We start from the raw sequence: 26,800 nt of genomic DNA on the forward strand, positions 1-26,800 counted from the left end.
GCCAACACTCAGGCGGACTGGCTGAGCAGAGCGACTGTGGATCAGGGGGAGTGGCAGCTCCACCCCATTCTCTTCCAGGAGCTCTCTCGCCGCTTCGGCCTGCCGAGGTGGATCTGTTCGCTCACCCGCACAACGCACAACTTCCCCGGTTTTACTCCCGATACCAGACTCCGGGGGCGGAGGGAGTAGACGCTCTACGCAGCCGTTGGCCGGCCGGCCTTCTCTATGCCTTTCCTCCTCTCCCGATCCTTCCGTCGGTCATTCAGAAGATCTTGACAGAACAGGCGGAAGTGCTGCTGGTCGCCCCAATGTGGCCCAGACGTCCCTGGTACGCAGACCTCGTCCATCTGTCCGTTTCGCGTCCTTGGAGGATCCCGGACGACAAGATTCAGCTCCACCAAGGGGCTCTCCGGCACCCGGGCCCTCAGCTGTTGCAGTTAGCCGTGTGGCACGTGAGCGGGAGATGCTAGCGGCCCTCCACTATTCGGACGAAGTCATTTCTACAATTCAAGCGGCCCGTCGCCCGTCGACTACCCGTATTTACGAGGCTACCTGGCAGGCCTTCTGCCGCTGGTGCCGACGCACCGGGGTCGATCCCATCAAAGCCTCGGTGCCCCAGGTTCTGGATTTCTTGCAGTCCGGCCTCAACAAGGGGTTGGCACCAAACACGCTTCGCCGTCAGGTCACAGCCTTGTCGACGGTGGTCGGGGGTGGCCAAGGCCGCTCCTTATCCCAGCACTCGCGAGTTCGAACCTTCCTTAAGGGTGCTTCCAACTTACGACCGCCGACGGTACATCGTTATCCCACGTGGGATTTGACCTTGGTTCTCAGGGCCCTTACAGCTGCCCCCTTTGAGCCTCTACATTCCATCAGCCTCCGCTTGCTGACACTCAAGACGGCCTTCCTGGTGGCCATAACATCGGCCAGGAGGGTGTCGGAGCTAGCAGCCCTTTCGGTTCGTGCGGATCTTTGCATCTTCCACCCGAACAAGGTAGTGCTTCGTTTGGATCCGACCTTTCTTCCAAAGATAAACTCGTTGTTTCACAGAACTCAAGAACTTGTCCTGCCGGACTTTTGTCCTCACCCGTCTCATCCGCGGGAGCGTCAGTGGCACCATCTGGATGTTCGCAGGGCTCTTCGTCGCTATGTGAAGCGCATGGCGTCGTTCCGAAGATCGGAGGCCCTGTTCGTCTCCTTCCAGCCATCTTCAATGGGACAGAAGGTGTCCTCCCACACCATCGGCCGATGGTTGAAAGCTTGCATTGCGTTGGCGTATGACTCCCACTCCAGACCGGTTCCAAGGCGAATCACTCCTCATTCCACCAGGAGTGCGGCCACCACAGCGGCCTGGGCGACGCAAGCGTCTGTAGAAGAGATTTGCAGGGCGGCCACTTGGGCATCCCCCTCGCCTTTTATTCGCCACTACAAGATTGATGCCTTCGCCTCGGCCGAGGCGTCCTTTGGGCGGAGAGTGTTGCAAAGGGTCCTTCCGTCTGCGGAGGAGCCTGACCAGCCTAGCTCCCGCCCTGGGAGTTCATTGCTTTGATATATCCCATGATTGGATTCCCGGAGCAGCACACAGGAGAATGACCGTTGTCTTACCTGAACGGTCCTTCTATGGGTGCTGCGAAGGGAATCCAAACCCGCCCGCAGCTTCGGCTGGTCAGGGCTCCGTTTTGATGTGACTCTCTGACTTGTTACTGACTGGACTTGACTCTGTAGTGCCGGATGACTTGCGGCTTGTTTGAGGATTGACATAATGATCCTTCGGTGGACTTCGTAAAAGAACTGGAGAGGAAACGGAAGTCCAGTCAGAGGAGGCGTAACTTTGATATTTGCATACTCAGTCTCAAGGCTAGAAGGCTAAGTTAACCCATGATTGGATTCCCTTCGCAGCACCCATAGAAGGACCGTTCAGGTAAGACAACGGTCATTTGCCTTTAAATTGGTATGTGGTGAATTCATATTCATATTGTAGCTGACAGGGTGGGAAAGCTAATATTTCAGTAGAGACAGCCTTGAATGCTCAAAATTTCCTGCTACTGATTTTTTGCTCAAATACAGGTAAGGAGCGCGGGTGGGCGAGCAGGTGGACCCTCCGGAGCACCATACCGGAACGGTACCTGGTGCTCCCAGGAGGAACCGGTACACCCATACCGAGGCATATCGGTCGTATCCCAGCACTGGTAGCTAGGTAGCAGATAGATAGACAGACAGAAAGACATTTTTATGCAGAGCAATATCTTTATAACTTTCATGGTTGTGTGGGGAATTGTCTCAATTGTAAGGCAAACACAAACATGCAGAATACATAAATTCATACATATGTACAAAACAGTACATTTTCTGAGAATCCATAGGAATTTTATGCTACAGAAGGTTGCCTAGTCAGGATATGATCAAGAAATAAACTCAGGCTAGAACAAGACTTTTTACCACACAGTAGTCCATAAGTTTTTATATGCACTCTATCTACTTCTAATGTCAATCAGTGCCTCCTTTAAACTCAATCCCTTTCCTCTCTGAATGAGAAAAAGTTCATTTACTTTGGGAGCCCCTTACCTTTTAACTAACATTCCAACTACAGTATAATTGCTTTGGTAATAGCTAAACACAGAAACACATGGTCGTTCAGGTTGTTTAATAGATTGATGCCAAACTTCAGCAGGGACCTTCTTCTGTTATCACTACCCGTGTTGTTTCCATATCTTTGCTCACTTATATGTAATACCTTAAGTTCATCAGAATTAAAAAAAAATGATTAAAAATAAATCTTGGAGAATTAATTGTGTGTATTACAACAGACGTGTCATTTATCACAAAATAGGAAACTAAATAACTTTAATTTCAAATTTCTTTACATTCATTACATTTTATGTTAATATGTTACGGAACATTAACTTGACAAATGCATAGATTCCAACTTTTTATACCGGGTTTCTATTTGATTATTGATACTGTTGTGACTGATGAATGTTCAGTTGTCAGATATATTATTATTTTTCTTCTGCACCTATTAAAGTGAGTTGATAATAAGCATCTCTTTTAGTCTACATTATGTGAGATTGCATTATTTCTTCGATTTTCTTTGGTATCAATTCAGAAACGTTATAGTGTTGTTGATTAAACTGGAAAGCTAAAAAAAAACATACAAATGAATATACAATAAAACCAACTGTTTCATAAAAACACAAATATATTTTTAAACCATTTACAATGGAAAACTGAATTCAAGGTATTTATCCATAGATAATATTGTACAATAGCATCACAAAGTGTAACTCCCCTGCATTCCTAGAAGTTATACCCAATTCAAATTTACTGAATTTAGATTTATTCTTAAATTATACAGTAATGTTGTATAGGCATAATATTATTTTAAGGAGTTTATTTTCTACAATAACAGGCAAAATTTGCATCTGCAATGTTATATATTTATCCTCTTTCAAATTGTATTCTATGTCTATTTTTAGGGATGAGGTTTGAGATCACGAGCACTCATTTGAATTTCTGGAGAAAAGATGGCATAATAGACAAATAGTAATTATATATATATATATATATATATATATATATATATATATATATATATATATATATATATATATATATATATATATATATATATATATATATATATATATATATATATATATATATATATATAAATAATCTTCAACAGGTCATATACTCTTGGAAATCTTAATTCTTACCAAATTGATTTCAGATATTTGATTGCACCTAGAGCCATGATGGCAAATCTATGGCACCATGCCACAGGTGGTATGTGTAGCCTTCTCTGTTGGCACGCGAGCCATTGCCCCAGCTCAGCTCCATAGTGCATGCATGCACACCTCTTGCCAGCCAGCTGATTTTGGGGTCTCTGCTGTGCATGTGTGGGGTGCATGTGGGAGACACATGTGTATGTGCAAGGGGGATCACAAATGCATGTGCAGGGGTGGGGGGAGGCATACCCCTTACCCCGTTTTTAGTCCCTGGAGCCCAAAATAGGCTGTGGGGAGTGCAGCGACCCCGTGCCCCATTTTTGGTCCCAGGAAGCTGCAGGGAGGCCTTCTAGATCCAAAATGGGGCATGGGGTGTGTGTGTCACACATGCATGTTGGGAGAGCGCAAGGGGATCACATGTCCATGCATAGGGGTGGCGGGGCACATGGCGGGGTGGTGTGCGTGCATTGTATTATGGGTGTGGCCATTTGCACACATTCAGCATGCAATGTTAAAAAGGTTAGCCATCACTGGCTTAGAGACTTGCTTCTCTAGAAATAATGAAAGCTAAGATTTCAATGTTAGTATCATTTTTCTGCATTTATAAAATCCACATATATTTTAGACCCTCTTAAAGGAATATGTTAGAAATGTTCCCATAGCAAATCCCACAGAAGAAATTATAACTAAGATCGAAATCGTCTATTGTATGATCAGCATGGCTACCAACCCAATTCCAGTTCATATTTGTTTTAATCTACTTTTTCAGAATACGAATTAATTCTGGCATAATTTTTGTTTAATTAATTGAATTCATTAAAATTTTAATTAATCAACCAAAGATTTGCCTCCATAACCTTATACACCTTATTCTACAGAGAGGTATCACCAGCTGCTCTGCCATCATCATGGGTCAGTCTCATGTGCTGCAGGAGTCTTTAATTACCCATGTAGTTTACGATCGAATACTTTATCTAGATTAAAATTACATAAAGAATGAACAGCAAAAGTTTTACCGTGAAAACCTTCTGAAGACTTGCTTGTTCCAACTTCTTTCCATAGTTTAACATATCTAGGTAAACAATAAGCAGTGAATAAAATGGAGCAGTAATAACTTGCAATCCATACTTTAGAGCAGGGGTATAAAATTTGCAGCCCGTGGGCAGGATGCATCATGCACTGGCCGTGCCCACCCCCGTTTTAGTGAAGGGGGGAACAGTTGCGATATGGCACGAATATGCGAATTTAACAGCCCTGCTTTAGAGAAGCCACAGAGTTCGACTCCTTATCAGCCAAGCCAGGGTGAAAAGTGTGTGTGTGTGTGTGTGTGTGTATATATATGTGTGTGTGTGTGTGTGTGTGTGTTTTATTTGTGCTGATAAACAAAGGCAACAGTAAAAATATTGGGTTTCTGTCATGATGGACCCTTGTGACGAGCCGATTGACAGAGAATGGAAGCAGTTAGCTTCCTCCCATAATTGGGGCATACCAGGGGTTGTGACTTTATATATATATATATATATATATATATATATATATATATATATGTATATGTATATGTATATGTATATGTATATGTATATGTATATGTATATGTATATGTATATGTATATGTATATGTATATATGTTTATATGTTTATATGTTTATATGTTATATATATATATATATATATATATATATATATATATATATATATATATATATATATATATATATATATATATATATATATATATAAACACACACACACACACTTAAACACTTAAATCTCCCAACTCTCAGAAGTTAGTGTTACACTAAAAATTGCAGTAAGAATTAAAAATATCCAAATTGCAAAAACAAAACAAAGGTGAAACAATAAGAGTAACAAAAGGTGTGCAAGAGGTGTTACAGAAAAGCTTTTATTAAATAATGTCCTATATTACTGCTTCTCTCTCTCTTTCCCTCTCCTATATATTTTGTGATTTGATTGGTACCTATGCATCAGGGGTGGGTTTCAACCGGTTCGCGGCGGTCCCCGCGATCCAGTTGGTCGCCGAACCCGGAAGTAAGTAACTTCCGGGAACGGCGAAGGGCCCCCCCCGCGCCCGCTCCTTACCCAGTTTTGCCGAATTCTGCGCTTCCACGCATGCACAGGACGCATACAGCACCTGCGCGATCCTCCAGGAGCAGCTGGAGCATCGCACAGACACTAGTACGCATGCGCGGGGACACCGCCGGCCTCGTTCCAACCGAACCGGTTGGAACGGGGCGAGAAACCCACCCCTGCTATGCATGAAAGAAAGACTAAATGATTAACTTATTAATATAAATTGATAGTAGAACTCAAAAGCTAAAAATGGATAATTTTAAAACAACAAGATTTAGAAAAGTAATGAAATATGAACTTTAAAACCATTACTCGTCATAATTCAATGCATTTGTCCACTTTAACATCTCATCTACTTCCCATTCCATCACTTGATCTATTCCTTCCTTCTCCATGGACTCGATTAACCCTTCTGTTGCTCTCTGAATTAAAGCAATTGCCTCAGGTTTCTCTGTTTTAACTTGCAGATTTTCTCCAAAGTACCTAAAAAATAGAAATAAGCATTTTCATTCTTAATAGTTACAGCATTTTCATTGAGTATTATTATAATTAAATTTATTTGCCACCTGCCTCTTAGTTTGAGGCAACTATATGTCTTTCTCTTCCCTTTCAAGGTAAGCAATGTTATTCAAAGGGCAGACAAGGAGGAAGGAACAAAAATTAATAGTATTAGTTTGATAGATGAATAGAAGTTAAAAGAGCTGGTTTGGTCTACAGAGCCAGTGATTAAGGCACTGGGTTGGAAAACAGGACGCCATGAGTTCAAGACTTCCCTTAGCCATGAAAGGCAGCAGTGTGACTTTGGGCCATTTACACTGTCTCCGCCCAATTTACCTCAGGGTTGTTGTAGGGAAAATAACAGGAACAAAGTGACAAAGTTAACGGCTTTGAGTTATTTTCAAAAACAATAAGGGCAAGAAATAAGCAAATAAATAAATAAAAATAGGAAATTAAAAGCCTGAGGTAAAAAAGGGAAATGCAACTAAGTCTAGTTTACATCAAAACAATCATACTTCCCCAAAGATTTCTGTTCCTGCAAACTATCCTTCGTTGTTCAACATCCATATACAACTTCACTGCCTTTTAAGTCTCGCCTCCTTATTTGGAAGGAATTTGATAAACTCTATCCAACGGTGACCTTGTCTTCCGCTGCTTATTTGCTCTTCCTTTACATGTTTCATTTCATAATTTGAACCTCATCTTTTTCATATTAGTCATTCATTTTTATATTCAATCGACATTTAGTCTATACCCATTCATCCTTGATCTAGCCAACATTCACTTCCATCTGCCCAAAGGGACACATTTTCACTTTTTTCAAAAATTCTGTTTCCTTGAAACAAATTGGGCTACCCAATTCTTTTCTATTGCCATTAACATTCCCTGAAATTTCTACACTTTCTCCTCTGTAGTAATCTTTTGCCATTTATGGATAATTTTAATCCATTTTTGCCTTAAAGGACAAATCTCTTGAGTACAGTAAACTTCAAATCCATATTTACTACATTATACAACCCAACATTTGTCGCGAATCACTTGGGTATTAGCCAACAATACAGCTTCGTCTGCCTAGAAAAATACACATTTCCAAATGAAACATCTCTAACATCATCTCAAGCAGTGCAGAGACATAAAATAACCAAGGGGACATTACATATTACCTTACTCCTTATTCAATATTAAAACTATTTCCTAATCTTCCTGTTTATTCTCACATGTGCTTTCCTTCCCTCATATATTGTTCTTACTGCATTTGATAGTAATTTTTAAATCCCCATTTGTGCGAAACAAGGATAGTCATGTTTTATTTAACACATCAAAAATCCAACAAATTTATCACATTCATATTGTTTTCAAAAATTTACCAAAGAGCAAAACACTCTTCTGTACTTCCCCTGCTCAACATAAAACTTCCCATATTTTGCCCATTGTTATTCTTCACATTCTTTTGATCAAAATTCTTCCAAATACCTTCCCTGACATAATAAACTAATCCGCTTTGAATTTTTGTATTAATTCTGGTGCTTTCCTTTGTAGAGGGAACAATAACCCTTTTACAGTGACCAGGCACAGGGGCAGTCTACACACTTCACAAATTGCACAACCATTCGGTAAGAAAATCAAATCTACATTTAACACTTCTTTTGCTACGCATAAACTTGGCAACTTGAAGCATGGCTGGGTATGTGTGTAATTCTGGAAATTGATCTCCACCCATCATAAAGTTGCCAAGTAATGTCAATTGGAAGACAGCAAGAAATCACAAGTAGCAGTAAGACGAGATCCTCACTTAATGACTTAAGGTCCTTGCTAAATGATGGTAACCTGAACTACCGAACTGGCAGCACTAAGTGGCACAAACACAAGGTTTTTCTATTTATGACAGTGTTGCTTAACAACAAAATTTTCAGTACCAGTTACCATTGTTAAGCTAACCTATAAAGGTAGTCCTTGACTTATAACCATAATCAAGACCAGAATGTCTATTGTTAAGCAAGGTGATTGTTAAGTAAATGGCACACAATTCACAATCTTTTTCCCATTGTTAGGTGAATCACTTGCAGTTGTTAAGTTAATAATATGGTTGTTAAGTGATTCTGCTTGACATTCACTTTGCTTGTCAGAAGCTGTTTGGGAAAGTCGCAAATGGCGATCCCATGACCCCCTAGGACATTGCAATTTGGACACTGCAGCCATCATAAATACATAGCGTAAAGGTAAAGGTACCCCTTGCACATATGTGCTAGTTGTTCCCAACTCTAGGGGGCGGTTTCAAAGCTGAAGAACAAGCGCTATACAAAGACCTCTCCATAGTCATGTGGCCGGCATGACTAAATGCCAAAGGCGCACGGAACGCTGTTTCCTTCCCACTAAAGGTGATTTCTATTTTTCTACTTGCATTTTTACATGCTTTCAAACTGCTAGGTTGGCAGAAGCTGGGGCAAGTAACGGGAGCTGTTACATGACACTAGGGATTTGAACCGCCAAACTGCTGACCTTTCTGATCAACAAGCTCAGCGCCTTAGCCACTGAGCCACCGCGTCCCTCCATAAATACATACAAATCAGCATATCCCCAAATTTTGACATCTGTGGGGTGCTGTGAGAATTGCAGGTGCAAATACAAGTTGTAAGTCACTTTTTCCAGGGTTATTGTAACTTTGAACCATCGCTAAACAACAAAGTTGAACACTACCTGTACAATGTATTCAGATGGCAATATAGTTTTAATTTCTTTGAAACCATGTTAGTAATAAAACATGCAAGTAGTTTTCCAACACATGACTAATCAGCCTTGAAGAGTTTAGTCTTTGCAAATTGATTAATGTTTTGATACATACTTGTTAGCAATTAATTCATTTATACAATACAATACCTACACAGTACAATGCAAGGGGAAAAGTGAAGGACACATGTAGCATTTAAACTCTACATCAGGGCTGTCAAATTCAAGACCTGGGGGCCAGATCCAGCCCATGGGTGCTTACATCTGGCTCACGGGGCTACCCTGGAAACAGCGACGGACCAGTCCGTGGTGCCTCTGCCAGTGAAAACGGAGCTCGGGAGGGCTGTGTGCAGCTCTCCTGAGCTCTGTTTTCGCTGGCAGAGGGTTGCAGGAGGCGGTCGCAACTGAAAATGGAGCTCGCAAGTGCCGTAGGCAGCACTCCCAAGCTCCGTTTTCACTGGCAGAGCGCTTGGGTCTTCACAGGCACCCCCAGCACGAGTGACATTGAGCTGGCCACACCCACCCTGCCCCCCCAAAGTCAAACACAACCCTTAACGCGGCCCTCAATGAAATCAACTTACAACAACACTATGATATATTCTGAGACTCATTCAATTAAAAAAATGATTATGAAAAAACTCAGCATAATAAATTATCAGGACTGATTTCTTGACAAGAAATTCAAATGGTTGCCTAGGGAAGCACAAGTTTTAAGAACAACTACTGCACAAAGCACACTGTGACAGATGGATGACAACTTTCTCTGCCATTAAAAAAGCCCGTGGCATGTTCCAGTAAATGCATCCATTCCTATGTAATGGAACAAAAACTCATTCTCTGGTTTCTGCTCTACCAAAATTTATTGACTGATTCTGATTCTGTACCAGATCTTGGCAGAAACCATGTGTTCATTGTTCACTGTGAGAATCACTATTTGTCTTGTACATTCTCTGTGTGCGCCTATATAAATTAAACCGAAACCTGTGATCTTCAGGTGATACCGAACTTCATAATTCCCGAGAATTGGAGCTGCAACCGAAAAAATACTATCTCAAAAGCCACAGAGTTTTGATGCCACCTGGCCTCTCATCTCTTAGAACCTTGTTCACCTGTTGTGTTAAAGAACTGGTGCTCTAAGTTAGAAATACCCACAGCTGCTCACAAAATAACACACTTGGAAATAGGTAATGACCACCCAAACTGTTTATTTGTGTATTAGAATTAATTTAGCCAGTTGACTGACAAACAAGGAATTCCCCCCCCCCCCAAAAAAAAGCACTGGAGGGCACTGTTGTATAAGAAGCGATCCTCTTACGAAAAACCATGCCAAGGGGGAAGGCAGTCTTCCAATGCTGATTTAAATCTGCACTGTTTTATTGTTCTGTTTAAACATAAATAAACAAACACCCGGAGAACCACTATATTTGACTACTATGCTCTTTCCCATTTTTTTTTATTTAAAAAAATTAAAACTCATTTAAAGTTTAAAGTTTAATAACATTTATATGCCGCCCAATCCCGTAGGACTCCGGGCGGCTTACAATACAGAAATAAAATCAAAAAATAAAATACAGGGGGGAAAAAAAGACAGATTTAAAAAACAACACACCATACACTCCGTTCTAAATGGGGCTGGACCGTATTTTAGGGTCAACAGCCCCAGGCCTACTGGTACAGCCAGGTTTTAGTGGCTTTCCGGAAGGCCGAGAGAGTGGGAAGGGTCCGGATCTCTGCAGGTAGATCGTTCCACAGGGTCGGAGCAGCTACAGAGAAAGCCCTCCCCCGAGTAGATATCAACCGGCATTGCCCGGTCGACGGTAACCGAAGGAGGCCCAGCCTGTGAGATCTTATGGGTCGTTGGGAGGTATGTGGCAGGAGGCGGTCCCGTAGATTTTAACTTACAGCTTTTTAAGTTATCTCAGAACATACTGTATATGGTCTAGTTAGTTATTGTGGCAATGCAGTAGTTTAAATATTTTACACATCCTCCGATGTATTAGGGCTACAGGTAATCCTCAATTTACCAACACAATCGGGACTGAAACCTTGGTTGAGGAACAAAATAGGTCATTAAACAAGAGGCCCACGTGACTGCGTCACTCAATGACTGCAATCCCAGCATTGCCGGTTGTGGTCTTTAAGTGATCTCCTGGGTTGTTAAATGGAGCAAAATAATTGCCTGCTGAATTCAACTCCCATGGGAAGAAACTATTACAGTGAGTTGCAGGAATGGAGCTCGGATCTTCAGGATCGAAACTCTGTTTCTGCACCCCGCCAAAGAAATTAGGCTCCCCTTAGTGTGCAGAAACGAACTGCTCTAGTGGCAGGGGTGGGTTCCGGCTGCTGGTACTGCCGGTTCGCTCAGGGATGTGCTGCACGCGCATGCATGCGCAGTACTAAAAAATGCTTGTGCGTATGCGCAGAAGCAAAAACAAGATGTTAGAGCTTATGGCGCCGCCAAGAAAACCAGTTCAGGAGTGTGGCAGGCCGAGTTACTACCTACTCAGCCAAACTGGTCTGAACCAGTAGGAATCCACCTCTGTCTAGCGGGCTGTAGAAACAGAGCTAGCATCTTCAGGATTGGAGCTCCTTTTCTCCACCCCACCAAAGGAGTTCAACTCCCCTTGGTAGACAGCTACTACAACCAGCTCCCAGAGGCAAGACAGAGTTCTCTCAGCAGGCAGCAGCAACTTGTAACCTTCCCTGTTGGCTTCCCCAATGACTTTCTGGGGAAGCCAGCTGAGAAGATTGCGAAGGGTCATCACGGGGCGCCTGGCAACCAGTCATAAATGTGAACAGTTTGCCAAGCACCCAGAATGTAACCCAACACTTGGAAGTCTTTAAGATGTTGGATAGCCATTTGTCTAAAACGGTATAGGGTTTCCTGCCTAGGCAGGGGGTTGGACTAGAAGACCTCCAAGGTCCCTTCCAACTCTGCTATTGTATTGTATAACCATGGAAATTGGGGGGGAGCAGCCTAATGCTTTACAATGGCTTTATGGGAGTACAATACCTCTTTTGGAGGCTATTGTAACTCCGAACAGTCATTAAATGACCAGTCATAAGTTGAGGACTACCCATATAACTTTTACTAGTTTGACTGAGTTTGAATCAGTGATGGCTTTAGCCTATCTTAAGTGGAGGAAGGTTAACTTAGAGGGAGGCCTTAGTTCTGTCGCCCTATCTTGCATATCATAGTCTTTTTGAACTTCTGCAAAAACCTGATGGATTTCCATGAGGGTAATGGGGGGTGGGGAGTTCATTCAATGTCAATATTTTGTTACTAGAGCTTTACCTTTTGATCAGAGATTGCAGATTTTTTTTTGAGCTAACCAGGTTCTCTGGCCTGAAAAGTTTTACACTCCCCAATCTAGATGAATGCAGTCAATAGAATTGGCAAAAACGGTTAACTGATGATTTATGGCAAGCTATTTCCAGCTGATGAATAGCTCTAGTTTAATAATGATGGATTACCATTATATTAGCATAATATGGCTGAATGAATGAATGATAATTAAAAACCACTAAGCTGATAAAATGAAAATTGACCACTCTTGTGTTCAGAATGTCAAGTTGGTGTAACTCACATTTTTTTCAGCCACGCAATTTTTCTTTCCTTTCTTTTTTTTACCATGTTCCGTTTCCTCTGCTGAGGAGAATGGTGGAATTCCTGTATTTTGGTATTGTCTTTCGTTGTTAAAGGATCCACACCCTTCCAATACTGAAATATATTGTTGAAAACCATTTCACATTTATTAGAATATCACTTGTCAAGGCGAAATACCTTTAAGACAACTGCTGTTCTGCCTCAGTTCCCCTCTCTCTACCAATATGCTCCAGGTTTTTAAGGGCCCAACTTGTTGATGCTTCCAGAGACAGAGACAATCTGGAGCATGGCAATGGCTGTGTGTTGTGGCCCACCAGCAGCCAGCAGATCTGGCACCAGATTCGGACAATGAGGAGGTTGGGGAGGAACATGGGCCAGTCCTGGAGTCTGAGGAAGGCTCTGATGAGGGCTCTGCATCGAAGGCAGAGATGGGCCAGGGGCGTCTGACAGTTATCAGCTGCCTTCAGAATCAGACATCAGTGAGGCAGACGAACAGCTGGAGCTTGATCCCAGTGTGTGCATGCGCATAGCTGCCAGGACAAGGGAACAGCTAAGAAACAAGGATTGACTCAGGAGTAAAACCACAGGTAGATGGTGAATGGCCCCTCCCATAGGGAATAAAGAAGAGCAAAAGGGGAGGGGAGTTTCCAGGAGACAATTAGTTCAATTCATTAGGGTCAAGATCTGTTCCTGACTTCTTGCCAAGTATTGTCTGCTACAGAGTGGCGTTTGGAAGATATCAGCCTGGCAGCTCTCCAAGCCTGATAAAGGTCTGTAGTTGTGAAAGACTGTTGGCCGGGACTTTGCTGGAGAGGAATTCACTTTAAACTAAATAAAAGGGGTTTAATCGGGATGAGGAGTTGGCTTTGTGCTTTGAGAAGCCACAGAACACTATGTTTGAATAGTCTGCTATGTTAAAAAGGCAGGTTGCTAAATTGGTATTGATATTTCCCCCTTCCAATTCTAAATTGTGCCTCTTATTAGGTTGGCAACTCTTAACACTGCTGTGAGTCAGTTGGTTGAAATGGGCATTACACAAGTAAAATGAAGTATGTTAAAGGTAAAAGTATCCCGTTTCCAGGTGCGCCAGATTCTAGGGCAGTGGTTCTCAACCTGTGGGTCGCGACCCCTTTGGGGGTCAAACAACCCTTTCACAGGGATCGCCTAAGACCATCCACCTCCACTGTCGCTCATGCTCAGGAGCGCGTCCTGAAGCGGCAGGTGCATGAAGAGCGCCGGGTGGCGAATCAGCCTCCTCCCAGCTCCGGGCACAACCCAGACTCTGCCCTGCCTGGTCTCCACGCCAGGGAAAGGCCGAGGCGCTGAAGGGGGAGAGAGACGGCTTCTTCTGGGTGGCGGATGAGCCTCGGCTCCGACGGACTTCCAAAGCGAGCGCGGTCGGCGGTGCCATTTCAGCCTAGCCGCCTGCACAGGGCTCGAAGGTGCCCAGAGAGCAGGAGACCGGCAGGGCAGTCGAGCCACCCGCTTCAGCCAGCGGGATGGGCTCTTGCCCAGGCAGGCGCATGCCAGGATTCAAGCTGCCTTGGGCCTGGATGCTGCCTTTGCCGCCCCCGCCGCCGGTCCTGTCCTGCGGGCTAAACTGAGCTCGGGAAGGGCTGGCAAGAGAGGCCGGAGGGGAGGACAAGCACCACCCACCCATTCCTTCCGTCCCAAGGAATTCCACTTGGGATGGAAGAACAGTTTGATGTAGCTTAAGCCTCCATTTAAAATCCCATTTAAAGGGCAACTTCTTAATCTGTGTTAGAAAGAAAGAAAGAAAGAAAGAAAGAAAGAAAGAAAGAAAGAAAGAAAGAAAGAAAGAAAGAAAGAAAGAAAGAAGAAAGAAAGAAGAAGAAAAGTGAGGGGGAATGAAAGAAAGAAAGAAAGAAAGAAAGAAAGAAAGAAAGAAAGAAAGAAAGAAAGAAAGAAAGAAAGAAAGAAGAAAAGGGACGGGGGAATGGAAAGAAAGAAAGAAAAAGAAAATGGAAGGGAGAATGGAAAAAAAGTAAGAAAGAAGAAAAGGGAAGGAGGAATGAAAAGAAAGAAAGAAGAAAAGGGAGGGAGGAGTGGAAAGAAAGAAAGAAGAAAAGGGAGGGAGGAATGGAAAGAAAGAAGAAAAGGGAGGGGAAAATGAAAAGACAGATAGAAAAAAGGGGAGGGAGAAATTGAAAGAAAGAAAGAAAGAGAAAGAAAGAAAGAAAGAAAGAAAGAAAGAAAGAAAGAAAGAAAGAAAGAAAGAAAGAAACGAACGAACTGGGTGGGTGGATGGGGGGAACAGAATGTAAAAAAAGTAAAATTAACCAAGTGAAACTCATGTAAACCATGAACTGCTGCTAGTGGCAGGCAGTGAGGTCGTTTTATCCTGGAAAATCCCAGCCTGGCTGATCTTCTCCCAAACCAAGATTGGCAGATTAATCACTACATCCTGCATACCAGATATTTACATTACGATTCATAACAGTAGCAAAATTACAGTTATGAAGGAGCAACGAAAATAATTTTATGGTTAACTGTATTAAAGGGTTCGCGGCATTGGGAAGGTTGAGAACCACTGCTCTAGGGGGTGGTGCTCATTTCTGTTTCTTAGCCAGGGGAGCCAGTGTTGTCCGAAGACATTTCCATGGTCATGTGGACAGCCTGACTAGATGCCAAGGTGCACAGAACACAGTTATTTTCCCACTGAAGTGGTACTTATTTATCTACTTGCATTGGTACACTTTTGAACTGGAAAAGTGCTGGAGCTGGAGCGAGGAACAGGAGCTCACCCCATTCCAAGGTCTCAAACCCCGGCTGTCAGCATTCCAGCTGACAAGCTCAGTGTCTTTAACGGCTGAGCCATTTATAATAAGGTTTAACCAGATGTTGTGGTTGATTGGAATTTGTTGGTTGGGATTTTTAGAAATTTTGACAAAATTTGCCTGTAAACTAAAATCCCCTTTTGGGATTCAGCTACCCTATGGAGATGTATTTTATTTAACTTTTTAACTTAACTGAAGAGGGGGGGGGAGGCAATGATAGCTAATTATATTTCCTTTCAGAAACACCTGAAGCAAAATTGTAGGAAGTAACAAGAACTTTTCTGTTTCGGATCAGGGTTCTCTGATATAAAACTTCTAAAAATACCCCTACATTCTGAGTTGACAGCATAATGCAGCCTTTTTGGTACAAGTAGTGCTCAATGTGCAACTACAACTGAGCCCAAAATTTCCATTGCTAAGTGAGTTTTGCCCCATTTTTTGACCTTTCTTGTCAAAGTTGTTAAGTGAATCACTGCAGCTGTCAAGTTAATAACATGGTTGTTAAGTGAATCTGGCTTTCCCGTTGAGCTTGCTCATCAGAAGGTCGCAAAAGGTAAATCATGTGACCCTGGGACACTGCAAACCATCATAAACACATGCCAGTTGCCAAGCATCTGAATTTTGATCATGTGGCCATGGGGATGCTGCAGCAATTGTGTGAAAAATAATCCTAACTTACTTTTTTCAGTGACTTTGTAACTTCTAACAGTAACTCAAGGACTACCTGTAATGCTGTATAAACTAAAGGTAAATGTTCCCCTTGAACATATGTGCTAGTTGTTCCCGACTCTAGGGTTGGTGCTCATCTTCGTTTCAAAGCCAGCGCTGCCCGAAGACATTGTGGTCTTTGTGGTCATGTAGCCAGCATCACTAAACACTGAAGACGCACGGAAAGCTGTTACCTTCCCAACAAAGGTGGTCCCTATTTTTCTACTTGCATTTTTATGTGCTTTCAAACTGCTAGGTTGGCAGAAGCTGGGACAAATAACGGGAGCTCACTCCATTACGCAGCGCTAGGGATTAGAACCACCGAACTGCCAACCTGTCTGATTGACAAACTCAGCCACCGCGTCCCTCAATGCTGTATACTTAGTAAGATTAACCTTTATTCTGTATACTTAGTAAGATTAACCTGTATTCTGTTAGTAAGATTAACCTAGCAATAGGTTGATTTGTAAATTAAAATCAAACTCAGCTTTTAAAATAAAATGCCTATAACCTATAACCTTTCAGAAGACATGTAAGGAAAAAAGAGTTGAGGCAAAACATTACAAGAAGGCAGAAACGGGGGAGGAAAGGAATAGATAGGAGGGATTGAGATGCAATTGGTTGAATTAGGCCAAACAATTTCTACAGCGTCTGAAGTAGAACTGGAGGAGAGATTGATGGAATAGCTGAAAGGGAAGATAAATTTCCTGATCTCAGAGCCGTATCACAGATAGTCTCCCCTTTGTGAATTGTTGGGTAGTTGGTGATCTGTAATACAAAGTGGACGTGGTGGCTCTGTTTCTCTGAAAGGTATAGGTTATAGGCATTTTATTTTAAAGGATTTGATTTATTACACCTTCGACTCGTGGTGAATCCTAGCGCTGGTAATGGAGTGAGCTCCCATTACTTGTCCCAGCTTCTGCCAACCTAGCAGTTGAAAGCACATAAAAAGTGCAAGTAGAAAAATAGGGACCACCTTTGTGGAAGGTAACAGCTTTCCCTTTAGTATCGGCCATATGACCACAGAGACTTCTTCAGACAGTGCTGGCTTTTCAGCTTTGAAACGGAAATGAGTGCTGGCCCCTAGAGTTGGGAATGACTAGCACGCATGTGCGAGGGGAACCTTTAGCTTTAATACAAAGTAGAGCAGAGGTGGGAAATCCTCTCTACTTCAAAAATTCTCTCAACCCCCATAACCCTGGAAACCTGGAAACCTTCCACAAAAATGGAGAAAATACATAATAGAAATAAACACCAACTCCGTGAAGTATTCTTTGAAGAGACTGGAAGGCAGCCCGACATCATTTTGCACAGTTTTTCTGTGCTTTTAACACTAAGAAACACAGCCACCACAACTCTTTGAAATGTGTCAAGTGGAAGGAAGTCATCCATCACAACCTATGCAAACAATCTTTTTGGGGAGGGCAATCATAGAGGAACCAAGTGAGAAATTAAAATATTTATTGTCTTACTCTAATGGAAAGAAGTCTCCATCCATTATTCTCGATGCGTTTATACCAATCACTAGTACTTTCATTGACGCTCCCTTTCTCCAACTTCCTTAGATTTGGTTTGGTTGCAATCTTCGCGTAGTCTTTGGGACTATTTGCGCACAAATCCACAATAGGTCTATGAGTAAATATTTTATAATATATGCTGGGAGGAAACTTGTCCTGCAAGGAAATGTCCAGTTTGAAAAATGGTAAAGGGAAAACAGGATGAGGCCGCTACAATTTGTTTTTACAGATCCTTAGGGATATTACCTATAATAGACCTGTAAATGTCTATTTATTAACAAGGGATAAAGTTCTGGCATAAATTTCCAAGAACTCACAGTACGTATTTTAAAGTATGAAAAAACATGTTCTTTGTAAATTTGCATGTTATGTATTATATTAAAGTGCATACTTGCACATGTGCACAAAGACATACATACATACAGATATAAACACACATATTTTTACACTTGTTTTAATTATTATTACAATATAATTATTAAATGTAAACTTACCCCACCTAATCTGAATTTAATATGAACTCCTGCTGCAGCATCTAAAAATTCTGCCTGTAATCAAATAAGATTTTACATGCAATAGCATGCAAACATTTTTTTTAAAGTTAACAAGCTTCATTACTCTATATATCAAAACCAGTGATAGAATATTGCAGCTTTATAAAACAAAATCTTTTTTATTGGAAATAAAGAATAAAACAATTGACTTTAAAACCTCATTTTTAATAGGAAAGATGATCTTGCTTTATTTTACCTAATTCCTGAAAACTAGGTTTAATTTTTGAGAGAGTCATTTTCATTTGCCGTTCTATATTTATTCTGAATCAATATTTGCAAGCACAGAGAATCCCGATTTGGCTGTTGGCTATTGTGGGCACAACGAAAGAGAGTTCTGTCAGCAACTCAGCTGTGAGTACAACTAAGCAGGTTTCCACATGGAAAGCCAGAACACTACCAGAACATTCTTTAGGAAAGAACAACTACAGGCTCTTTATAACCTGTGGATTTCAACTCCCAGCGTTGCTAAGCTAACTGGCTCAGGAATTCTGGGAATTGAATCCTAGGGGTCATAAAGGGCCCATAGCAGGGAGGTGGGTTGCTCCCGGTTTGGCCCAGATGTGGGAGGCTCTGCCTACCTGTCCGGACACTTCTGCGCATGCGCAGAAGCTTCAAAGTCATGCGCAAGCACATGTATGAGCGAACTGATAGTAAAAAAAATGGAAACCCACCACTGGGCCATAGTTACCCATCCTTTCTTTAGGGTCCCCTTTCCACTTTCTTTTGACAAGGTAGAAGAGAAATCTGACAGTAAATCAGCTTTATGTAGGTAAGCAGAATGATCTATCAGCAGATCAAAGCAAGCCAAGTCCATTGTGCTTTTCCGTGCAAAACTGGAGAATTGTCTGAGTTCACCCCAGTCTTTGCATGGCAAGCCCAATATCCATTTGCCCAGGCTGAGATGAAGTGAGTGTTGGCAGTGATTCTGCTTTGCATAGGCAAATCTGAGACCTCCTGCCACAAAATGGTAGTCAGCAGTAAATAGAGAAAAAAGAGGGTTTAGCACATACCCTGTTTCCTTGAAAATAAGACCACCCCAGAAAATAAGCCCAATGGGCTTTTGAGCACATGCGCTAAAATAAGACCTCCCCCCAAAATAAGCCCTCCCTGGTAATATTGCAACACATGAGGTGACCACGCTTACCGACTCCTGCATCTCAAAAATAATAAGACCTTCCCGAAAATAAAGCCAAGTACTTATTTCAGAAGTCAAAAGAATATAAGATCCTGTCTTATTTTCAGGGAAACACAGTAGATATGTAGCTTTTAAATCATACTGTTCGACAACATTTTGGTGTGAATAGAGAAGATGGGAGAAGGCCGACTCCGCTGGTATGGACATGTCCAAAGAGCAGCACCTTCACCATGGTCAAGATTGCCTACTAAATAGAAGTCAATGGCTGGCAACCTCACAGGTGTCCAAAACAGAGAAGGCAAGACACCAACAAGAAAGATATGCAAGCCACAGGCCTGCACCCTGGAGACACAGCTTACCATGCAAAGTGGCACTCAATGATCTAAAAAGTGGACCCTCAACCTGCAGGAATACACTAGGAAGAAGAAGAAGGAGAAGATACCGTATTTTTTGGAGTATAAGACGCACCTTTTCCCCACCCCCTTCACCAAAGTGGCTGTGCATAGCTTTTAGGAGGCTTTCAGAGAGCTCCTGGGGGCTGGGGAGGGCAGACATTTTGCCCCCCAGGCCTCCAGGAGCACTCTATAAGCATCCTAAAGCTATCCATGCCCTCTTTTTTTGACAAAAAATGAGTCCGTTTTTGTGAAAAACAGGCCATTTTTTGCTCGTTTTTGCCCCCCTCCCAGGAGCACTCTACAAGCCTCCTAAAGGCTATTCATGCCCTTTTTTTGAAAAGAAAAAAAACGGGCCCATTTTCACGAAAAACGGGCCATTTTTGGGAGGCTTGCAGAGTGCAAAAACTTTTTTTAAAATTTGCCTCTTCAAAACCTTGGTGTGTCTTATACTCCGGTGCGTCTTATACTCTGAAAAATACGGTATGTAGCTTTTTAAATATTAACCACAAACTTTGATTATACCACGTTAAGCCACATTAAGAGGCACACTGCTGTTAATGTTAGACACGTTATGGAGCAGCATTACCTTGGATCAATTATAAAAGCATAAATGCTCAATGCTTTCCACTTCATTTTAGTTTAGCCCTTACCTCTCTAGGCTCAATGTACTTCATAAGTTGGGAAGGCTCCCCATATTGCTTAAAGCCTATAAGCTCTTTATAATATTCAAATACACCCATATCCTGGAGGGAATAGATAAATGCAGTCTAATTATAAATACAAATATTACATTTGCCGACACTTTGCGCACATCAACATTTCACCCAGCCTTCCTCTGACACAATTATTAATTCATATTGTTCTGATTGTATCTTATGGTGTCCACGGAAGTGGTGAGATTTATTTGCTTGTTTGCTTGCTTATTACATTTCTATATCTGCTCATCACAACCAGTGACTCTGGCCAGCTTATACTTGTAAAACTTTAAAAACAATTCAGACAATTAAAAATAATATTATTTAATGTTTAAATAATTCTATTTAAAATAATAGAAACATTCAGAAATAAAAGTAAACAGCAGCCAAGGTAATTAGCCAATTAACAATGCAGCCACAAATGGGGCCCTTAACATATTCAGGACCCAAGGCTCAGGTACATAGGCCAAGTTTTAAAGCCTTACAAAAGGATAGCAGGGTTGGGGCCATTCTAATTTCCAAGGGGGGAATATTCCCCAGAGCAGGGGTTATTGTGGAAAAAGACCATCTTCTAGTGCCCCCCCACCCTCAGACATTCTCTGGCTGATGGGATCTGTAGCATGCCCAATCTGCTAGACGGAATTATTGTGTTTCCCCGAAAATAACACAGGGTCTTATTTTCTTTTGACCCCAAAAATATGGTCTTGGCCTTATTATCGTGTGTGTGTGTGTGTGTGTGTGTGTGTGCGCGCTTATTGTTTTGGGGTTGCTGGGTGGCTGCTCTCTTGCAAGCGGGCTCCTGAAGAGCTTGGCACGGGGACGGATGGACACAGGCACAGCTTCAGGGGAGAATGGCTGCGTTGCGCTCTTGCAGCAGCGCCACACAGCAGCCATGAGGTTGCCAGGCGACTGTTTGTGAGCATGGTCACCTCATGGCTGCTGTGTTGCGCTGCTGCGACCATGCTCACGAGCAGTCACCTGGCAACCCCCCTCTCCAGCCGGGCAGAGTGCCACTCACTCACCTAGCGATATCCTGAAGGTGTGAAGCCGCATGAGTGGCTGCACCCCCCCCAGCTCCTGCAGCTTGGCACCTTCGGGATACCGCTAGGTTGGTGAGTGGCGCTCTGACTAGCTGGATGGGTGGATTCTTCAAGGTGCTTATTTTCAGGGGAGGGCTTATATTTTTGCCCACCCCAAAAATCTGGCATGGCCTTATTTTCAGGACATGTCATATTTTCGGGGAAACACAATAGATGGGTAGAGACTGTTGGAAAAAGGCAATCCCTCAGTTAACCCTTCATGTGTTCAAAAAGAAGCTCAAGTATTAAACAGGAGATTGATATCAAGACTTTAGATATGGTCTCCAACCTTTTTCAGTTCCGCGGACCGGCAGCAGAGGGAGTGGTTTCACATGTGCAACCTAATCCCACGCCATGCACAAATTGAGTTTCACGTGCTCGCTTGCCCCTTGGGTGACCAGGTTCTGAACGGGCTGCGAAGCCGGGGTTGGGAACCCCTGTCATAAATGACCCCTTCTGGCTATAATTCAACTCATCCTAGCTCCACATTCTCCAGATTAAATAGTGCTCTTTTTAATTTTTTTAAAATTCACTGTTGGATGCCATATTAGGAAAAAGTGCAAACAGTTGCCATAGCTTGATTAATGATGATTTATTGAATAAACCATAATTGGCTGGCTTCACATATATTCTTAAACCATCAACCACAGCTTACATACCAAAACTGCGCAGTTCACATATCATGGTCAGCAAAGAACTACAACTCACTTCATTGTTGATTATGATGTGTGAATCCCTGGAGCGATGGGAAGGATAGAGATTTTTTATAGATATAAGGTGCCCCCATCTTCTGCAGCTTCAAGTCTTCAGCCACAAAAGGGAACAAGTGTGTAGATGCAATATGACATCTTGTCCCTTAAGAATGCAACAATCGTGGGACCCACAATTTCCAATCCATCCAAAACATGTAGATGTTTACATAAATACACTTGAAAAAGCATATTACTCAAAAAGTGTATTACTCTAGAACAGGGGTATCGGATTCAAGGCCCAGGGGCCGGATCCAGCCCGGGGAGTGGTGGTGTACTTAGATCTGGCCCATGGGGCCATCCTGGAAACAGCGAAAGATGGCCCATGGTGTTTCTGCCAGCGAAAACGGGTTCCCAAGCTCTATTTTTGGCTGCTATGGCCTTCTATAATCCTCTGCCAGTGAAAATGGAGTTCGGGAGAGCTCAGCATATTGGCAGAGTGCTCAGGCCACCACAGGCACCCCCACATGAGTGATGTTGAGCTGGCTATGCCCACCCCGGCCATACCCACCCCGGCTCCCCGAGGTCAAACACAACCCTGATGCGGCCCTCAATAAAATCAAGTTTGATACCTCTGCTCTAGAATGAGGGATGACAGTGTGTTTGAAGTATTGTCAACTTACCAGCCATTTTTTCCAAGTTTTTTGAATTATAAATGCTGCTTTATTCCTATTATCTTCTTTCTTATCATCGAGTAATTCTATCAGATTCTTTGGATTTATAATACGTTTTCCAGGCGTTCTTAAAACAAAATTTCCATGATACCATTTATGCTATATTATGAAATAATTATTTACATAATAATATTGGATTATTTTCTTATTTTAAAATTCCCCTTTCCAACGTTACATAGCCATGAAGAAGACTTTCAATATTATATAATTTATATAAAAGTCCAAATGACTTTTAAAAATGCAAATATAAATAGACCAAAACCAAATCTGGATAAATGATGATAAAATCACAACCAGCAGCTTCAGCATCAATCTTCAGTATTGAGGACACTGAATACAGGTCTAAGGAGACAACTTGAAGTTTTACACCAAACACTAAGCACTACCAATCAGGTGACCATGCAGGAAGTAGGACCTGTATACATAGCAATAGCACTTAGACTTATATACTGCTTTACAGCCCTCTCTAAGCGGTTTACAGAGTCAGCACATTGCCCCCAATAATTTGGGTCCTCATTTTACCCATCATGGAAGGATGGAAGGCTGAGTCACCCTTGAGCCTGGTGAGATTTGAACTGCCAAATTGCAGGCAGCCAACAGTCAGCAGAAGTAGCCTGCAGTCCTGCACTCTAACCACTGCACCACTGCAGCTCATAAAACCTAAAGGACTCCTAGAAGAGAAGAGTTGAGACTCACCCCTTTTCAACTTACTGTCCTAAACCTCCTCAGCCACTAGAGCAGTGCTTCTCAACCTCAGCAATTTTAAGATGCCTGGAACTTCAACTCCCAGGATTCTCCATGCTTGCTGGTGAAGGTCTCATCTATCGTAAAATAGCTGAGGTTGAGAAACCTAGAGAAAGCTTTGCGTTTGGCAACTTGGAGTCTATGTCTGAAAGTGAGATCTCTTTATTTTGCAGCCTTCTGGGTGTTCAGTAACTGCAACTGGTGAAAACGGTATAATTTCCCATGACACTGAAGCAGGAAAAGTGCAAAGATTATAGTTTTAAAATAGCCCCATTACAATTAACAAGAAAGAAAACTTCCCTTAATCCACACACTGTTGGCTTTATTCACTGGTGTCAAATGACGCCAGCAATGTAAACAGTGCATCCCTCAAAATTATACCATGCATTTCTCCATAGTAAACATCAAATGATTGCCCACCCTGCTAAAAGATGTAAATACATACTCCTGCTATGGGATAATTACAGTCTTACCCATATTTTTTCTTGGAATCGTCCTGCATTGTACTACTATGTTGGGCTCTGGGGAAAAAAATTAAAACCGTGGATTACTATGCAATTCATGACTTAGGGGAAAAAATTGCTGATAATTTCCATGGTTTAATATTTTATAGCATGAAGGGGGATAAAGTTGCTTTTATTGCTGAATAGCACTCATTTAAGTATATGAACATTGCGGATCATTAGCATATCTAAAAGGAATAAAAAGGAAAAAAATAAAAGGATACATAATAAAAATTCTTTAATATTTGTAGCTCAGAGTTGAACAGAGGTCCTTGATGCTCTCTGAATTTGATTGTTTTCCTTCAGGCGTTTCATTACCAAACTAGGTAACATCATCAGTGCTCTACTGAAATATCTACAAAAAAAAAGCAGCAAGTTCAGATAGCACCAAGGATTCAGCAAACTGTTTAGCCTGTGGCAGTATTTATTAAAGTGTGGTCCTTCCTATGAGAGGTACCTCAAAAATAATAAGACCTCCCTGAAAATAAGGCCAAGTGCTTATTTCGGGGGTCAAAAGAAAATAAGACCCTGTCTTGTTTTGGGGGAAACACGGTAGTCTCACAGAGGCCTGTGAAATCAAAATTATTTGCCAGTCTATGTTGAAAAAAATGCATTAAAACAATTGTGAGATGTGGTAGCAGCAGCAAATGCATCAAATTAATTTTTAATACAATAAATATCAATAAATATAACCCATACAAGCAAAAGCTCTTTGAGGTTTCTCCATAACTTTTTAAAATGAGAAGGGTATCCCTAGAGGGAAAAGAGATTAAGAAACTTGATCTGTAGGTTGCTTGTAGTTACTAACCAGAGGTGGGTTACAAATCCTGGCGGTAGCAGTTTGCTTGTGCTTGCGCGCATGCTCGCACATGACACTTCTGTGCATGTGCAGAAGTTTCTGCACATGCGCAGAAGCGTCCGGATGGGTGGGCGGAGCCTCCTGCCACTGCCACTACTGGTTTGCCCAATCCAGACCAAACCAGGAGTAACCTACTCTGTTACTAACAGATTTCAACAATTGGACTATAAAAGTTCTTTTTATCACATTTTTATAGTCTGTAGATCTTATTTTGAAATGACATTGGCAATAAATTGGTACTTAACCAATACCTTGTTTTTTGTGCTTTGCTTTATTGAGCTTTTAAAAAGATTACAACTTGTGAAGGCTCAGATAATGATTTTTAGCAATAAGTATTCAGACTTTAGAACTTTCTAGGAATAAAGTATTTTTAAATCGAGGTACGCATATTGGGGGGGGGGGTTAGACCTAATTCTATTGTACATTTAAGATAATTCAGTATAGTGTAAATGTAACTTTTATGTGCTCAGGAAACCAAAACATTCATGTGATTTGCTTTATTGTGATATCTGCTTTATTGCGGTAGTCTGGACCCAGACACGCAATATCTCCCAGGTGTGCTATGGTTTAAGAAGTGTGTGTGTAGTAATCCAGAGACAAATAAAAATTTTCAGAGCATATTAGATGGAATGGAAGCCCATCCAGATGGAAGTGTTTAATCATTTAAAAGACAATGTAGAAAGATAAAATTGAGTCCTAGACATATCTAGATTAGATTATTTTTGGAATCAACAAGTGTACACTGTCTTTGAAGATGGTTTTCAACCTTCCATTGGTTAGAATCAATTACATGCATACATTAATTCCTTTGTTATTAAGTCATTGCTACGGTATTAAGTACTACCTACCTTGGTGCCAACCTCAACTCAAAATTATTCAAGGCCCAGAATAAGCCGCTAAATCTGCTGTTTTCCACAGGAATCTGGATGCAGATTAATTTCAGAACTTCCAGTATTACATTTTATCAGAGTACGGTTTCTTTTCTGAAAACCAGAAATCTAATAGTTTCTAATCTAATATTCCAATTGGATCTTCTTGGTTGCTGGCGCCATCCTGAAACACTGAGAGGTCTGTTTCATCTTTAGTGTCATGGAGTTGCATAATGCACACCAGGAAAACAAACAAAGCCACGCACCAAATTTGAAAGCTATTGTGAGTTTGGCAGGAGAGTTGATGGACATTTTAACCCAGGGTTTCCCAAACTTGGCAACGTCTAAGATGCGTGGACTTCAACTCCCAGAATCCCCCAACGCAGCATGGCTGGTCGAGGAATTCTGGAAGTTGAAGTCCACTTGAAGTACAGAAATACTGTTTTAAACCTCCCTGGATGCAACCCTGTTCCCCCTCGGCCGTCCCGCTCCCTGCTTCCGATCCCAAAGCCTGCCTGATTAAGGTGGAACCGGGCCGGATCCCAGCGTTACCCTTCGATCTCCGGCAAGGCGACTTCGGCCAGTCGTTGGAGGCGCTTCGGTTGCCACAGCAGCCGCCTGGCGGCGAGACGCAGACGGCCGGCCGGGGAACGCGGCTGGCCTCGGAGACCGACGCTGCAAAGTGTCGAGCGTCTCTTTTTGCGCGGGTTTTGTCTCCATTCTGCGCAATTTTGTCTCCAGCTGCCAATACAATGCCCTCCGCCCTGCAGGAGCCCCCTCTGTTTTGGCTATTTTGTATTCCTCCTGCAAAAACAGCTCATCAGCTACTTGCTCTCGGTGGAAAGGGGAATAGAATAGAAATGATAGAAAATT

The 26,800-nt window shown here is 42.2% G+C and overlaps 1 protein-coding gene across 2 annotated transcripts; it reads right to left on the reverse strand.

The window, feature by feature from the left end:
* Positions 1 to 2,824: 2,824 nt before the first annotated feature.
* On the reverse strand, positions 2,825 to 26,716 carry CUNH11orf65 (chromosome unknown C11orf65 homolog). 2 transcript variants are annotated; one of them, XM_087721185.1, is made up of 10 exons: positions 26,443 to 26,716; positions 24,170 to 24,217; positions 22,902 to 23,019; positions 20,406 to 20,498; positions 18,166 to 18,219; positions 17,627 to 17,827; positions 12,629 to 12,762; positions 6,129 to 6,299; positions 4,742 to 4,797; positions 2,825 to 3,136 (listed from the first exon to the last, which is right to left on the reverse strand). In XM_087721185.1, the coding sequence occupies exons 2-10, from the start codon at positions 24,196 to 24,198 to the stop codon at positions 3,051 to 3,053; spliced, it is 942 nt and encodes a 313-aa protein (XP_087577311.1). In that variant the 5' UTR covers positions 24,199 to 24,217; positions 26,443 to 26,716; the 3' UTR covers positions 2,825 to 3,050. The 2 variants fall into 2 exon arrangements, with proteins under 2 accessions (XP_087577311.1, XP_087577312.1); XM_087721186.1 differs by lacking the exon at positions 26,443 to 26,716 and adding an exon at positions 25,907 to 26,288.
* Positions 26,717 to 26,800: the final 84 nt, after the last annotated feature.

Source organism: Thamnophis sirtalis, unplaced genomic scaffold, assembly GCF_051295495.1.
Source record: "Thamnophis sirtalis isolate CommonGarterSnake01/CBP01778 unplaced genomic scaffold, rThaSir2_p1.2 scaffold_8, whole genome shotgun sequence".
NCBI lineage: Eukaryota > Metazoa > Chordata > Lepidosauria > Squamata > Natricidae > Thamnophis > Thamnophis sirtalis.

Excerpts from the sequence above, each read along its gene's own strand:
- CUNH11orf65 (XM_087721185.1), bottom strand. The coding sequence starts at position 24,198 with ATGCAGGACGATTCCAAGAAAAAATATGG. Across the intron at positions 17,828-18,165 it reads TTAAATTCAGATTAGGTGGG|GACAAGTTTCCTCCCAGCAT; the intron begins GTAAGTTTACAT and ends ATTTCCTTGCAG. Across the intron at positions 6,300-12,628 it reads ATTGCGTGGCTGAAAAAAAT|GTACTTTGGAGAAAATCTGC; the intron begins GTGAGTTACACC and ends TCTATTTTTTAG.